The sequence below is a fragment of the Dromiciops gliroides genome, chromosome 5, assembly GCF_019393635.1.
Source record: "Dromiciops gliroides isolate mDroGli1 chromosome 5, mDroGli1.pri, whole genome shotgun sequence".
In the NCBI taxonomy this organism is placed as follows: Eukaryota; Metazoa; Chordata; class Mammalia; order Microbiotheria; family Microbiotheriidae; genus Dromiciops; species Dromiciops gliroides.
The window spans coordinates 279,283,739-279,297,959 of NC_057865.1; the positions used below are offsets into that span (position 1 = coordinate 279,283,739).

Consider the following 14,221-nt stretch of genomic DNA (forward strand, 5'->3'; position numbering starts at 1 on the left):
ACCCTTTTTTTTTACTTAGTATACAATTACTTTTGTGAAAAATCAGAACATACTTAAATACAAGTTAAAGCACAACAGAATCTCAAAGAACTTTTTTTTTTTTTGAAAAAAGAAAACTTTTACAAATGTTCCCCTCTTTTTTTTTTTTTGAATATGCTTATCAAAAATAATACTTCTTTACACTTGCCATGGCAACCAATTTGCCAGGGAAATGCTTCAAAGAGTTTGATCAAATAATCAGTTGAGAAAAAATAACAAAAACAAACAACTCAGAATATGGGAGCACAATACTCCTAGAATTAACATTGTATTATGAAATCAAAACCATCTTGCAATGTTTCAAAATTAGATAGACAAATGAATAGAAGAAAATACACATGGAACAATAAAAGACAATGAAATTCAAACTAAGGAAATCTAAATGAATATGAACTTAATATTAATAAGACTATTATAAAATATAAACTTGATCACATGACTATAAAAAGCTTTTACAAATATTCTCCTTGTTTTAGAAACTAAGTATAAAACACAATCTCAAAAGCATGAAAATCTCTATGAAAATAAACCCATACCATTAATTTCAAAATGTAGATGTAATAGCATAGAAATCCTATGTAACCTCTGAACTGACATTAATACTCTGAGTGAATTCAGAACACTTCTGATTTCGGTATCTAAAATCCCCAATACTCATATCAATACCTTGCTGCTTACTTCTACATTTCTGTACAATATATACCCTTCCATGGCAAAAGAAGCGGAGTCTTGAACTATGGTGATGATTGTCATTCTTATTCAGCTTAAGTTTTTCTTCTTTAACCCCTCTATATTGTCTGTCGGGCTTTTCACCATACAAATGCTTTATAAGATTACTAATTAAAGACAAAAGCAGGTTAGCAAAATTATGAACAAAACGAGCATATCTGGAATTTAAAGAGTTTTCTAAGATTGTCTCAAAAGCACAGCCAGGCCAGGGAAGGGCTGAGCCTGAAGCTGCAAATGCAGGTAGAAAAAGTTGAGCATGCGCATCAGATCTCTGGACTTCCCAGGCAGGGGAAGCTATGGGCTTGGCCATAGGAGGAGTAGAGGGTGGGGTCTGGAGAGGAGGGGAGGGACCAGAGCAATTTGAATCAGACTTGATTTTGAACTCAGGCCTGGATTCCTCTTCCCCCACTTTGCCTCCAGGTGCTAGGGGATTAAAAGCTTCCAGAGGGTGGGTCATTGCCTCCAGGCATGCAAAATTAGAGCAACAATTAGTGTTAGAACTGGGAAAAGCTGCAGGAATCTCTTCAGGTTTCTCTGAAAAAGCATGGTTGGGAGAGGGAGAGATATTTCCTTGTGTGAGTAAGTTGCTGGCTCTTTTAACAAAAATAAAAAGAAAAATAGAAAATCCACAAAAACAAAGCATTAACATGATCTTATCTCCCATTTGTCTGGTTAAACAGACTAAAATCAAAAATAGGGTAATTAGGGAGTTTAAAAGGTCCATTCGAAAAAATTTAAAGGAAAACACAGCCAGTACACCAGTACTTAGCAGTTAAAGGGAGAGGGAGGGGAAATTTCTTACCCAACCAGAAGATCAGAAGACAGGTTTAGCTTTCCTCTTCGTGGTCAGCCATCTGTTAAGGGCTAAAATTCTAGCTAAACTGTCTAAAATATCTAATGAGTGGTCGCCAATCAATTACAAGCTTTAGCAAGAGTTAGACTTTTAAGCATTTATTAAGGAGAATAAGAATTTGGTAAAGAGAGAGAGAAAGGCCTAGATTCCTATCTATTAAAGGGAGAGCACATTTCTAGCTCCCTTCTCCGCCAGAGTCCAGAGGAAAGAGAGAGCGAGACTGAGCGCCAGTCTCTTCCTTCCTCCTCCCACTAGCCCGCGTCACTTCCTGACTCCTGGTCTTGCCCTCAAAGACCTTCCCTTCATGGGCAGAACTCTTCTACAGTAAGTATCCAGCAGGTGGCGTTATTCCAATCGTTACAGTCTCCCCTGTTGTTCCTCAAGAACTGTTCCATCAAGGAAACATTCCGTTTCTTGAGGAAGCAAAGGGGGGAAATGTGGTAAAATATGAAAGTTTTTAACAGTCGGTTAGGATAACTGAAAGACGCCAGTTTTTCAAGGACCACCCTTTTGGGGAGGAGATGAACAGTCTGCCTGCTGCGCATGTCAGACTGCCTGCCGGGTACAGTCCGCCTGCTGCGCATGTCAGACTGCCTGCGGGGGTTTTTTTGGGACTTCCGGGGTGGAGAAAAGCGGAGGAGCCTTTTGGCTGCTTGGCGGGACTCCTGACGGCGCGGCACAGACTCTCTCTCCAAAGGTGGCCTTTTTTTCGGTTTGGTGAGTTTTTATAAGGAATATAGACTAAGCTTAGACTTAAGACGATTTGTATTGTGTTTCTACTTTCCTATCCTTCTAATCAACATCACCTTGTGACTATCATAACTATAAATAAAAAGGTCTATCTAGAAAACCAAAAGCTGCTTCCATTTACTAGTTTGGGAGATAAATTAAGGGAAAGGTTAAGTAGGGGAGATTTATGATCTAATATCCAATTTTAAATCTCACACTTTATTGAAATACAGCCTGGGGGTTCAGCTAGGTAGCACAGCGGATAAAGCACTGGCCCTGGATTCTGGAGGACCTGAGTTCAAATACAGCCTTAGACACTTGACATGCACTAGCAGTGTGACCCTGGGCAAGTTACTTAACCCTCACTGTCCTGCAAAAAAACAAACAAACAAACAAAATATAAAATAAAATACAGCCCAAAAGTGTGTTTATGTATATATGGTGAATGGGTGAAGGTTTTGGTGGTGGCTGTGAGACTTGATTGGGTTTAAATGAAGTAGCAGCCAACATCTCGATTTCTTTGCAAGTGTTAACAAATTGGTGGTTGAGAGAATGACCAGGATCCTTGTGTCCTCTGACTGTAACAAGTGGATGGTGAGAAAGAAGGGTCTGCAGAGAGGTGGTTGAAAGGTACTCTTATTGGCAGGAAAGGATTGAGATTTCAAAGTGCAGTTGTTGTTTGTCCATTCTCAAAGAGGATCGTGACAGATGTCATGACTTTCAGTGAGTTGGATTTGAGTGAGGGAGGGCTGTGTAAAGTTACCAGCCTCACTCTCTCCTCCAGAGCCATTTGGGTCCAGTGGCAAGATATAGACTGCGACAACTGGAGATGGTCCCAGATGTTTGGGGCCTTCAGAGTGAGTCACACAGCTAGTAAGAGTCTGGGGCTGAATCAAGGTGCAGTTACTGGGTATAGTTGAAGCACCCAGATAGTTCCCCTTTACAAGCATCACCTCATAGAACCTTCTTATGAAGACTTTTTTTTCCCCAAAAATTTTATTTTCTTATTCTGATCTTAATAACCATCAAATAACATTAGTATTTCTTTCTTTCTTTTTTTTTTTTTTTTGTGGGGCAATGAGGGTGAAGTGACTTGCCCAGGGTCACACAACTAGTAAGTGTCAAGTGTCTGAGGCCGAATTTGAACTCAGGTACTCCTGAATCCAGGGCTGGTGCTTTATCCACTGCACCACCTAGCTGCCCCCATCATTAGTATTTCTGTATGCAAAGTAGAACAGAAAAGGACATGAGGCTACATTAGACTCTCCATAGGCTAAACCTATGTGACCAAGGACAGATCAAAAATGTGGTTGGTTTGTTTTGGTTTTGGTTTTGATTGAAGGTGATTTTGATGTAAGTTGGAGGACAAGACTGAGAGGTCAGAGCTTTAGTAATATTGCTTACTATATAAATGATACCTGGGTATTTAGAAGGATCTGTGAGCTTGTCCGTGCTGGTATTCTCTTCAGTGATGATGGCTCCATGTCCAGACTTTCTTAGCCTGTGCCACTTGTCTTCCCATCACTCCTTCCCAGGGGGTCTCTCCAAAGTGCTGGCAGCCTGCCTTTGCTTTCTAGATGCTATAGATTCTTGGGCTTCTCACTGCTTGACCACCTCATCCTCTTTCTAGGCATCCGTCTCTCTTCCTACCACTCGGTGCCCTTCTTCATCGACAAATGCTGCAGCTTAACCCCACCTACCGTGTGCATCATCTTTGCTCTTTGGATGATCCGTTTTGATGCTTCACAGAGGGTGGCTGTGTTCAGTGACCAACAGCCATGAAACATCACCAGCGGAATATCAGTGTTAAAAAGATTGGCCTTGGGGCAGCTAGGTGGCACAATGGATAGAGCACCGGCCCTGGAGTCAGGAGGACCTGAGTTCAGATCCGGCCTCAGACACTTAACTTACTAGCTGTGTGACCCTGGGCAAGTCACTTAACCCCAATTGCCTCACTAAAAAAACAAAAACAAAAACAAAAACAAAAACAAAAAGATTGGCCTTGATTTATTTCCAGTAGAACCTCGAATTCATTGAAACCACTGCTTGGTTTTCCAAAGGCAATCGAACCCACTCTCTCCCGTTCAGTTTTGGCCCCAACTCATTGTCCATGCAGAGTATCTGTCAAAGATATTTATGTTGATGGACCAGCTCAGTGACCTGACTATGTGTAACATACTGGGCAACAGTTAGTCTTCATTCCTTTTTTTTTTTTTAAATAATGAGCTGTAAAAAATGAAGTGAAATGCTTTTTTTTTTTTTTTTGCCCCAGTTCAGTTCACTCTTTTCCCCCTTGGGTCCAGCAAAAGTATGTTAAAATTTTCATGAGGGGTCTGGATTTCCTTTTGAGGTTTATAGTATTGCAAGAAATATTCTTATCACTCCCCGCCCCTCAGGAATATTGATATTAATTCATTCTTTAGTATGAATACATTCTTTTATATATTTTAGTTGCTTATATAATTTCTAACATGATATGCTTTACTAATTAGCTAGTCATTATTTTGGATCTCTGTCAGTTTTTGCCTGAAGCTAGAGTTGAGTAAGTATATTTTTTCATGTATTTTGTGAAGGGAAAAGCTACAAAACTTACAGTTTCATGTCACAAAATATTCTTAGAAAACATTAGAAGCATGCTAAGTGTCTGAAGTACCCTTCTAGTTTACTTGGACAATGGCTAACAAAGCCGTTTACCATTTCCAGGTTAGTATTTCTAGATGGAGTGGCCCATATTTTGTGTGTGTGTGTGTGTGTGTGTGTGGGCATGCGTGCACACCCATGCAAAGCTGGAATAAAGACTCACAATCTCACTTTCCCCTCATAGTTTTTTTTTTGTTTTTTTTTTTTTTTAGTAAGGCAATTGGGGTTAAGTGACTTGCCCAGGGTCACACAGCTAGTAAATGTTAAGTGTCCGGGGCCAGATTTGAACTCAGGTACTCCTGACTCCAGGGCCGGTGCTCTATCCACTGCGCCATCTAGCTGCCCCTCCCCTCATAGTTTTGCAGGCTCTGTTTTATTTTCTCTCTTACATATTATTCACAAATTGGCACAAAGATTGATTTTCTTAAATAAGAAATAAGCAGGGAGTAAAGGAATGAAGAAAGAAAAAACTTGAAGAAGATTGTTCAATATCAAAGTAAGTTTTGCAAATGCTTTTTGAGACCCATGGAATCAGTCCATTTCACAAAAACAAATAGTGGTATTTTTGTTTTTGGTATCTTCCGAAAAGCTCCAATCTTGTGGATTGTTCCAATATATGCCATTTCTTCTGGACCGTCAAGCTCTCCTTCTGTGGAATGCTTTTTGAGAGGGCCTCTTCAAAGCCACTTGAGAATACAACAGCAAAGGCACCATTACTGCTATGTTATCTGACCATAATGAGAGGGAGAGAACTCCAACTGTAGACAGAAGTCAAAATGACTCTAACTGTAAAGAATCCAAGATATTTTTCCTTCAAGTTTGCCCAGGCCCACAAGTCAGGAGAGAATGTGCCAACCCGAGCAAGCAAGTTGTAAATGTGAGAACTAAGGCCCTAGTCTTATATCTAGCAAAGAACTGGTCAATCTGTAATGATTAATCCTTTTTTGGGGTGTGGGGGGGCACTAGGATAGATAGCAAAATAGGAACTAGATTATATTAGATGTAGAGTGTTCACTTGCCTTGCTGAGCTTAATTTTTTTTCAGATTGGATGCTTCTTCCAGATGTCAGAGGGATGCAAATAGGATTCAAGTGCTTAATAGATAAGAGATACATAGAGGGAATTAAAAAGGTGATTTAACATTTAGCCTACTATATTATAATTCTTTACAAGTGTCACCTATTATTTAGAAATTCTTTTAAGATCAGAGTATAAGGGGCAGCTAGGTGGTGCAGTGGATAAAGCACTGGCCCTGGATTCAGGAGGACCTGAGTTCAAATTCAGCCTCAGACTCTTGACACTTACTTGCTGTGTGACCCTGGACAAGTCACTTAACCCTAATTTTCCTGAAGAAAAAAAAAAAGATCAGAGTATAAAAATAGATCAATACCTTGCTTTCTGCAATATCTCCAAACCAAAATTAGTATCTCCAAATAGCTTTCTCCTAAAGTAGTAGGGACTATCCAACCTTCCAATTTCTCAATATGGTTGTAAATTTGTATAATTTTTGGAAAACCATTGAAGAATTGCATTCCTTTTTAGTGATTACTGTGGGATAGGAAGGAGGGAATAAGCATTTATTTAACAACAGCTGTGTACCAAGCACTGTGCTAAGTACTTGGCAAAATATTACCTCATTTGATTAATGGACCAATAAGGCCACAGGAGTTGAGATTTTTTGTTTTCTGTTTTTTGTATATACAAAAAATAATACAATCTGAAATACAAGACTAAAAAACTTAAAAAAAACCCCACCCCATCAAATTAAAATACTCCAGAATCCAAACCAAATACAAGAAAAACTATAGCCAATTTATAGCCAAATTATCACCAATTCAGCACTTTGGAAGCATTTATTAAATGTCTGTTGTTTGTCTAACACTATGCCAGGTATGGGAATACAGAGGTATAAATGAACCAGAGCCTGTCCTCAAGGACATTCTGCAGGGGGAGAAAGGTGCAATACTTATGCATATAAATACATGCAAAATAAATGATAGGTAATGTAGGAGGGCAACACTGGCACTTGGAGGGAGCAAGTCCTCATCTGGGAAGTTTATTGTCTAGGAGAGTGACATGGTTAGATCTGTACCTAAGGGAAAGCATTTTGGCATTTATATGGAGGACGGATTGGGGAGGGGAGACCTCGAGTTGGGGGGAGGGGAGAAGAATTAGAAGGCTGTTATAATAATGTATGCGAGCAGTGACAAGGGCCTGAACAAGGAAGGGTGGCTATATGAGTGGAGAGAAGGGGATGCATGTGAGAAATACTGTGTCAGTAGAATTAGCAAGGTTTACCATCTGATTGGCACCGGAAGAGTTGAGGATAGGACCAAGGATACAAAATGATTAAGAGGATGGTGATGCCTTCACAAGTAAATAAGAGTTCAAAAGTAACGTGGGTTGGGGTGGGGGGTGGGGAATAATGAATTGTTTTGGAGATATTGGATATTTTGTTTGAAATAGGCAATTAATGATTCAGGATTGGAACTTGGGAGAGAGACCTGGGCTGTAGAGAACGATCTGAGAATCAACTGGATATTGATGCTAATTGAACCTATGGTAGCTTATGAGACCATAAAGTGAGAGAGAGAAAGGGAGAGAAGGAGAGAAAAAGGGGCCTTAGGGGACACCCTCACTTAGGGAGCGTGACATGGATAATGGTCCAGCAAAGGAGCCCAAGAAGGAGCAGTTGTGGGTGGGGGACAGAAGCAGAGAGAGCCTAAAGGGACTATACAAAAACCTCGAGAGTAGAATGTGTGTTGGAAGAGGATGGGACAGTGAGTGGTGTCTGGCACTAACTAGAGAGAGGGCAAGAGGGATAGGGGGCAAGAACGTCAGGAATATTAAAACCTTCAAAACAAATAGGAAGATAGTCATTCAAATATTTATTGAGCCCCTATTACATGAAACATGCCATGTGAAGAATTAAGATGAACATGCAGATCTTTCCAGGGCTTTATCATAGCCCAGTTGTACATCCAGCTTTTAGCTGACAGGAAGTATGGGAAAGTACAGACCCTGGACATTGGTTGGGGGTCAGGAGTGAAGCCCTAGGGTAACAGACAGCTTGACAGTGAGTGGCCATCTACCTAGAGATCTCTCCCTTCCCATCCCACCCCTCATGGAAGATTCTCCAGGGACACCTCCTAATGAACACTTGTGGATGAAGATTCCTTAGGGACATCTACTTCCATTACCTAGGTTCATATACTTTCTTTTTTTTTTCCATAAAAGTATTTTATTATTTTCTAGTTACATGTAGAGATAGTTTTCAACATTTGTTTTTATAAGATTTCTAGTTGCAAAATTTTCTCCCTCCCTCCCCCCTCCCCAAGACAGCAAGCAATCTGATATAGGTTATATATGTGCAATCACATTAAACATATTTCTGCATTAGTCATGCTGTGAAAGAAGGATCAGAGCAAAAGGGAAAAACCTCAAAAAAGAAAAACAACAACAACAAAAAAAATAGAAATTGTATGGTTCACTGCATTCAGATTCCACAGTTCTTTTTTTTCTGGATTTGGAGAGCATTTTCCATTGTGAGTCCTGTGGAAATATCTTGGACCATTGTATTGCTGAGAAGAGTCAAGTCTATCACAGTTGATCAACACACAATGTTGTTGATACTATGCACAATATTCTCCTGGTTCTACTCATCTCATTCAGCATCAGTTCCTATAAGTCCTTCCAGGTTTCCCTGAAATCCTCCTGCCCATCGTTTCTTACAGAACAGTAGTATTTCATTACATTCATATATCACAACTTGTTCAGCCATTCCCCAATTGATGGGCATCCCCTCAATTTCCAATTCCTTGCCTAGGTTCATATACTTTCATTGAAAAGCATAAATTTTTACCAAGAGAAGAATGTCCTAGAAAAATAGGGCATCTCCCCGATTACCCCCCTCTCCCCTTTTTTCATGCTCTTTAGTTACCAAGAACTTCAGATTTTTCAGGTCCCATTTTTAACCATGGTGCCATTTTTTTCCCTGGCTATCAGTGTGAGAGGTGTTCTTAAGTTGAGATATACCAATTATGAAACCTTGCCCATGGTGCTGATATTTTCCATATGTTTTCAGGATCAATCCTAGAATTTTAGAACTTGTTGGATCTTTAAAAATCTTTCTGTACACAGGAAGTCTTCAAGTTGGATCTTTAAGGATGGTTGGGAAGACAACAGATGAAATAGGAAAGGGAAAAAATGCCAGGCATGGGGAACACCATGGACAAATGCTTGGAGAAGTGAGAGTAGTGTTTGTTCAGAGATTTCTTGTGTGGAGAAGATTAACTTGAAGCAGGCTAAAGAGTTAGGTGACAGCAGATTGTGAGGGGCTTTAAATGTCTTGTAGAAGTTTGAAATACTGATCCATGGCCAATGGCAGGATATAAACATAATAGTTTAGAAGGTAGCCAGTGAGGTCCGGTGGGAAAGATCTCTTAGGAGATTCTTAGGATAGCACAAAGGCTCTTTTGGGATTTGGGAGCATAGCAATAGAGAGAAGATAGATGGGGAGACCAACTCTCAAGCAAGAGAGTACCTGCCCTTAAGAACTTTATATTCTAATATGGTAAGATGATAACAGCTACAGCTATGTAGCCTTTTAAGGTTTGCAAAGTGCTTACAACCATACATGGGAAGTAGGTGCTATTATTATTTCCATGTTACAGATGAGGAAACTGAGGCAAACAGAGGTTAACAGACTTGCCCAGGGTCACACAGCTAATAAGTCCCTAAGGCAGGATTTATACTCAGGTTTTCCTGATTCTGAGTCTTCTCTATTCACTGGAAACTAGAGTTGGGGTGGGGGGGGGGAGGGGAGAGGGCATTACTTGTATCGGTGTTATCTGGGAAGAGAGATACAGTTGGCTCAGGGCCAGACAAAATAAAGTGAAAGCTTAGGATTCTTCAAGGCAGAATGAGGAAGAGGGGGCATTCCAGGAATGAAGGGAAAAGGGGATGGATGGACGTGGAATGATGTGATGGAGGACCTGCATTTAGAGCAGAGATAGCTGCAACACTGGGAATACATAGGATTGGCCCAAAGAGAAAAGGTAATTTGGGAGCCGACTGGGTGGTTAAGAAAAGGGGATGCTTATAACAGAGAAGAGGAAGTATTATTAAGAAGCTTCATTGCTGTTCCTTTCCAGACAGCTCTTTGGGGCCTCCATTTTCTTCAGCGTATACGAGATTATAACCCTCAAAGTAATAATTTGATATTTTATTGAACAGGTACAGTCAATAGCAAGGAAAATTATCTGTTCATATTTAAGCCTGTTGGTGAATTCAAAGAATGACTTAGCCTTGGCTCATATCATTAACATTCCTGACAGAGGACTTGGAAGAGAAGCCTTTACGGACCTCAAACATGCTGCTCGAGAAAAGCAAATGTCTGTCTTCCTGGTATGGAAACCTGAATTTTTCAAAGGACTTCTGTTAATTTGTCATTGGGCTTAAAACTTTCCTGTAGTGCTCGCTTCAGCAGCACATATACTAAAATTGGAACGATACAGAGAAGATTAGCATGGCCCCTGCGCAAGGATGACATGCAAATTCGTGAAGCGTTCCATATTTAAAAAAAAAAACTTTCTTGTAATATTTTTATAAAGAGTTTGTTTTATTTTAAAGTACCTGATGGTTGGATTTCTTGAGACTCAGAAGAAATCTCATCTATGTCACTAATTTAAATTCTAATAATTTTCTATATATCTATTTATATGGGCTCCCCCACACAATTCTTTTAGGGTTTTCCAAGGAAATTTCTCAAGACATTTTCTTTGCTTGCTTTGTACAAAAGTTCTTATATGAGTGACTTTCAACAAAAGTACCTCCCTGGCTGAGCATCCTCCCTACTCATTAACTTCATCCTGGTTCCGTGAACACGCCTTTATCAGACCATCTTTCTGGCATCTAGTGTTGGTTCTCATCCTTGCCCTGCTTTCACTTTCTATTGCTGATAAGAATCTTTGGACCAAGATGTTTATACCATATCTTAATGTCTCCCTTTCTGTTACAATTGCATCTTTTCTTATTAATTACCAAATACTGCTAAATAACTTCTTTTAACTTACAGGTTGCCACCTCATTCATTAGGATGATAGAGCTTGGAGGGAAAGGATATGCACCTTCACCATCTGATCCTCTCAGGACACATGGAAAGGGGTTGAATAATTTTATAATTTTCATGGACAAACTGGAAGAAATTCTGGGGGAAATACCAAATCCAAGGTAATAACTGATAAGGATATTCATAGAAGTCAATTTCAATTTTAATTCATTAACTTGTAGATGGATATGTAAAAAGTATTGAAATTGGGGCAGCTGGGTGGTGCAGTGGATAGAGCACAAGCCCTGGATTCAAGAGGACCTGAGTTCAAATCTGACCTCATACACTTGACACTTACTTGCTGTGTGACCCTGGGCAAGTCACTTAACCCCAATTGCCTCAATTAAAAAAAAAAGTATTGAAATTATGAAATCGAGATGAACCACTGTAAAAATTAAGTAATTATTTAACTGGTGGGCCTAATCTGTGAACTCCTGGCTGGCTGACTGCTGTTAGCTGGTAAAGCTATAGCTGGCTATTAGCTGCCTAAGGCAGTCTGCTAGGGCCCTTTAAAAATTCCCACACTGCTTCTCCCAGACTGATAAGCAAACAGCCTCTTTCCATTTAACTGCAAAGGATTTATTTAGGTGAATAAATTTAGGGATAAAGATAACAAAAGTAAAATATGACCTGACTTCCTTTTAAACTTTCTTGCTTCTTCTCACCTGAGGGTATGTGGGCCACAAGGCCTGCAGCCACGCCTCCCTGGGTTCACCTTCAGTTCTCTCCAACTTTCTCAGTCCTCTTCCTTTCACTCTTTAACTTCTCTCTCCATAGCGACCCCCCTTTCTTTCCCTACCTTTGAGACCCCCCAGCGTCTCTAGCATCTCTCACTATATCTTCTCCACTTTAACTGTCTGCTCCTCTCTCTGTCTCTGTAGCGTCCTTGTAGCATTCCCCTGACCATCTCACTTTCTTTCTTTTTTTTTTTTTATTGAGGCATTTGGGGCTAAGTGACTTGCCCAGGGTCACACAGCTAGTAAGTGTCAAGTGTCTGAGGCCAGATTTGAACTCAGGTCCTCCTGACTTCAGGGCCGGTGCTTTATCCACTGCACTATCTAGCTGCCCCTCAGATGATTCTTTATAACTGGACCTGTGGTTCATTAGTGTCTAGAGCTCCCAGTGAGGAGCTTCCTCTCACAACTGAGGCTGGCTTTTCTGCTATGTCTATTCACAGAGTTGCTGGGGCACTGAGGAGTTAAGTGACTCACCAATAGGGTCATGTACCTGTATATATCAGAGGCCAGATTTGAACCCAGGGCTTCCTAACTTTTGCATATCACTTCCATGTTGTTGGGGGGGTGGGGTGGGCAGGGCAATGAGGGTTAAGTGACTTGCCCAGGGTCACACAGCTAGTAAGTGTCAAGTGTCTGAGACTGGATTTGAACTCAGGTCCTCCTGACTCCAGGGCTGGTGCTCTATCCACTGTGCCACCTAGCCACCCTTGCTTCCTGACTTTTGAGCCAGCTCTCTTCCCACTGGACCACACTGCCTCTTGGTGTGATCTTGGGCCATATTCAGAAAGAAGATGCTCCTGGGCCTTAGGAGGGACTGCCGGTTTTGTTGTTCTCCGCCCTGTGCAGGCCATGTCTAGTATACGGGGCTCAGTGAGCGTACTGCCATGAGGAAGGCCATTGATGGACTGGGGAGTTTCCAGGGAGGGCGGCCCGGATAGTGAAAGGCCAGAGGAGCAGTTCTGGAGGAAGGAGGGATGTTTGGCCTGAAGAAGAGGAGATGGGGGAACATGAGAGTGGTCTTTAATGACTATCATGGGGAAGAAGGACTGGACTTCTTCCACTTGGCCTCAGAGGCCCGAAGCAGGCAGGAGCAAAGTTTAGGCTTGTCATCCGGAAGAACTTCCTAACATAGCACTTCCTCCTCACTGAAGGTCTGGAGCAGACTACCCATTGGCTATGCCACGGGGGGAGTTCTTTGGCCAGTAGAGATTGGCTGAGATGATCACCTGAGTACTGACCAGACACAAACTTCTTTGATTCTTTGACGTCCCCAACAACAAGACTTTCAAAAATATTTTAACTCCTTTTTTGTCCTTCCTAGTCTTTTGGAATAATCAGAACAATATATCACTGGTTTCTATGCCTACCCTTGTCTTGGGCCCTTGAGGGTGATTCAGAAGGACAGAAAGAAATCCACCTATACCTAGGCCAAAAGTGAACAAAGGGGGCAGCTAGGCAGCACAGTGGATAGAGCACGGGTCCTGGAGTCAGGAGGACCTGAGTTCAAATCCAGCCTCAGACACTTGACACTTATTAGCTGTGTGATCCTGGGCAAGTCACTTAACCCCCATTGCCTCAAAAAAAAAAAAAAAGTGAACAAAGGAAAGCTCACAAACCAAGAAGAGCACAAGTACGTTTTTTATAATTTTAGGAGAAATTATTCTTTGGGTCATTCCCTACTATTCCAGATCATGTTCTTAAGCATTATTTTGGGGAAGAAAAGGTCTGGATGGTGGCACATGAGTCGCTGATCTTAACCACTGTATTCAACAAAAAAACGCTTCCCCAGAATATTTTCTTTCTTTTGCCATTTTTGGGGGGTGGAGGGGCATGGAATGGGAGGAAGAGCAACATTGGAAAACCCCATAAAAGAACCGGGAAATGAGGAAGGAAGCAACAAAATATTCTTCCTGAAATTTGATGTTTTTATTTTTCCTTAGACTTTGACATCTGTAATTGAGCCGCATCTTCACATTTTTCCAGTAGGTGCCACCATCTGACACATGCTGTATTTTCACCAGAAAATTCCTTAACTCAAAGGCTTCCGATTATCTAAAAGAAAGGAATTTCCCTATTGTCTGCAAGGTTTTAAATTCTCTGTGTCTGGTTTACTTTGAAGCAAGTGATAGTTCTATTATCTGTCTAGCTGTAGGGTATGTATATGTGTGTGTGTGTTTGCACATATGTCACAATTCATCCTAATAATTTAAAGTATTGTTCCAAAGGTTTTTTATGAGTATGATTTTAAAATTCATCGTTCACATTTTTTCTTATAAAGTGCAGCCTTTCCCTAAAAGAAAAAATAAAATTTCATGCATGCACACATATACAATACATATATGTGCAGGGGTGTCAAATAAGGGCAACTAGCCAAGCCTAAAGTCAG

General features: G+C 40.8%; 1 protein-coding gene and 1 non-coding gene across 2 annotated transcripts in view; both read left to right on the top strand.

Moving 5' to 3' along the window:
- The window catches only part of LOC122728619 (PARP1 binding protein), a 76,940-nt gene that overhangs the window by 30,611 nt on the left and 32,108 nt on the right, over positions 1-14,221 (top strand). Inside the window, 2 exon segments of the mRNA XM_043967408.1 lie at positions 10,225-10,395; positions 11,066-11,220. Of these exon segments, the coding sequence (XP_043823343.1) occupies positions 10,225-10,395; positions 11,066-11,220 (326 nt within the window).
- LOC122730289 lies at positions 10,462-10,568 on the top strand. Its single transcript, XR_006353474.1, has one exon. It is a non-coding gene; the product is annotated as a U6 spliceosomal RNA (small nuclear RNA).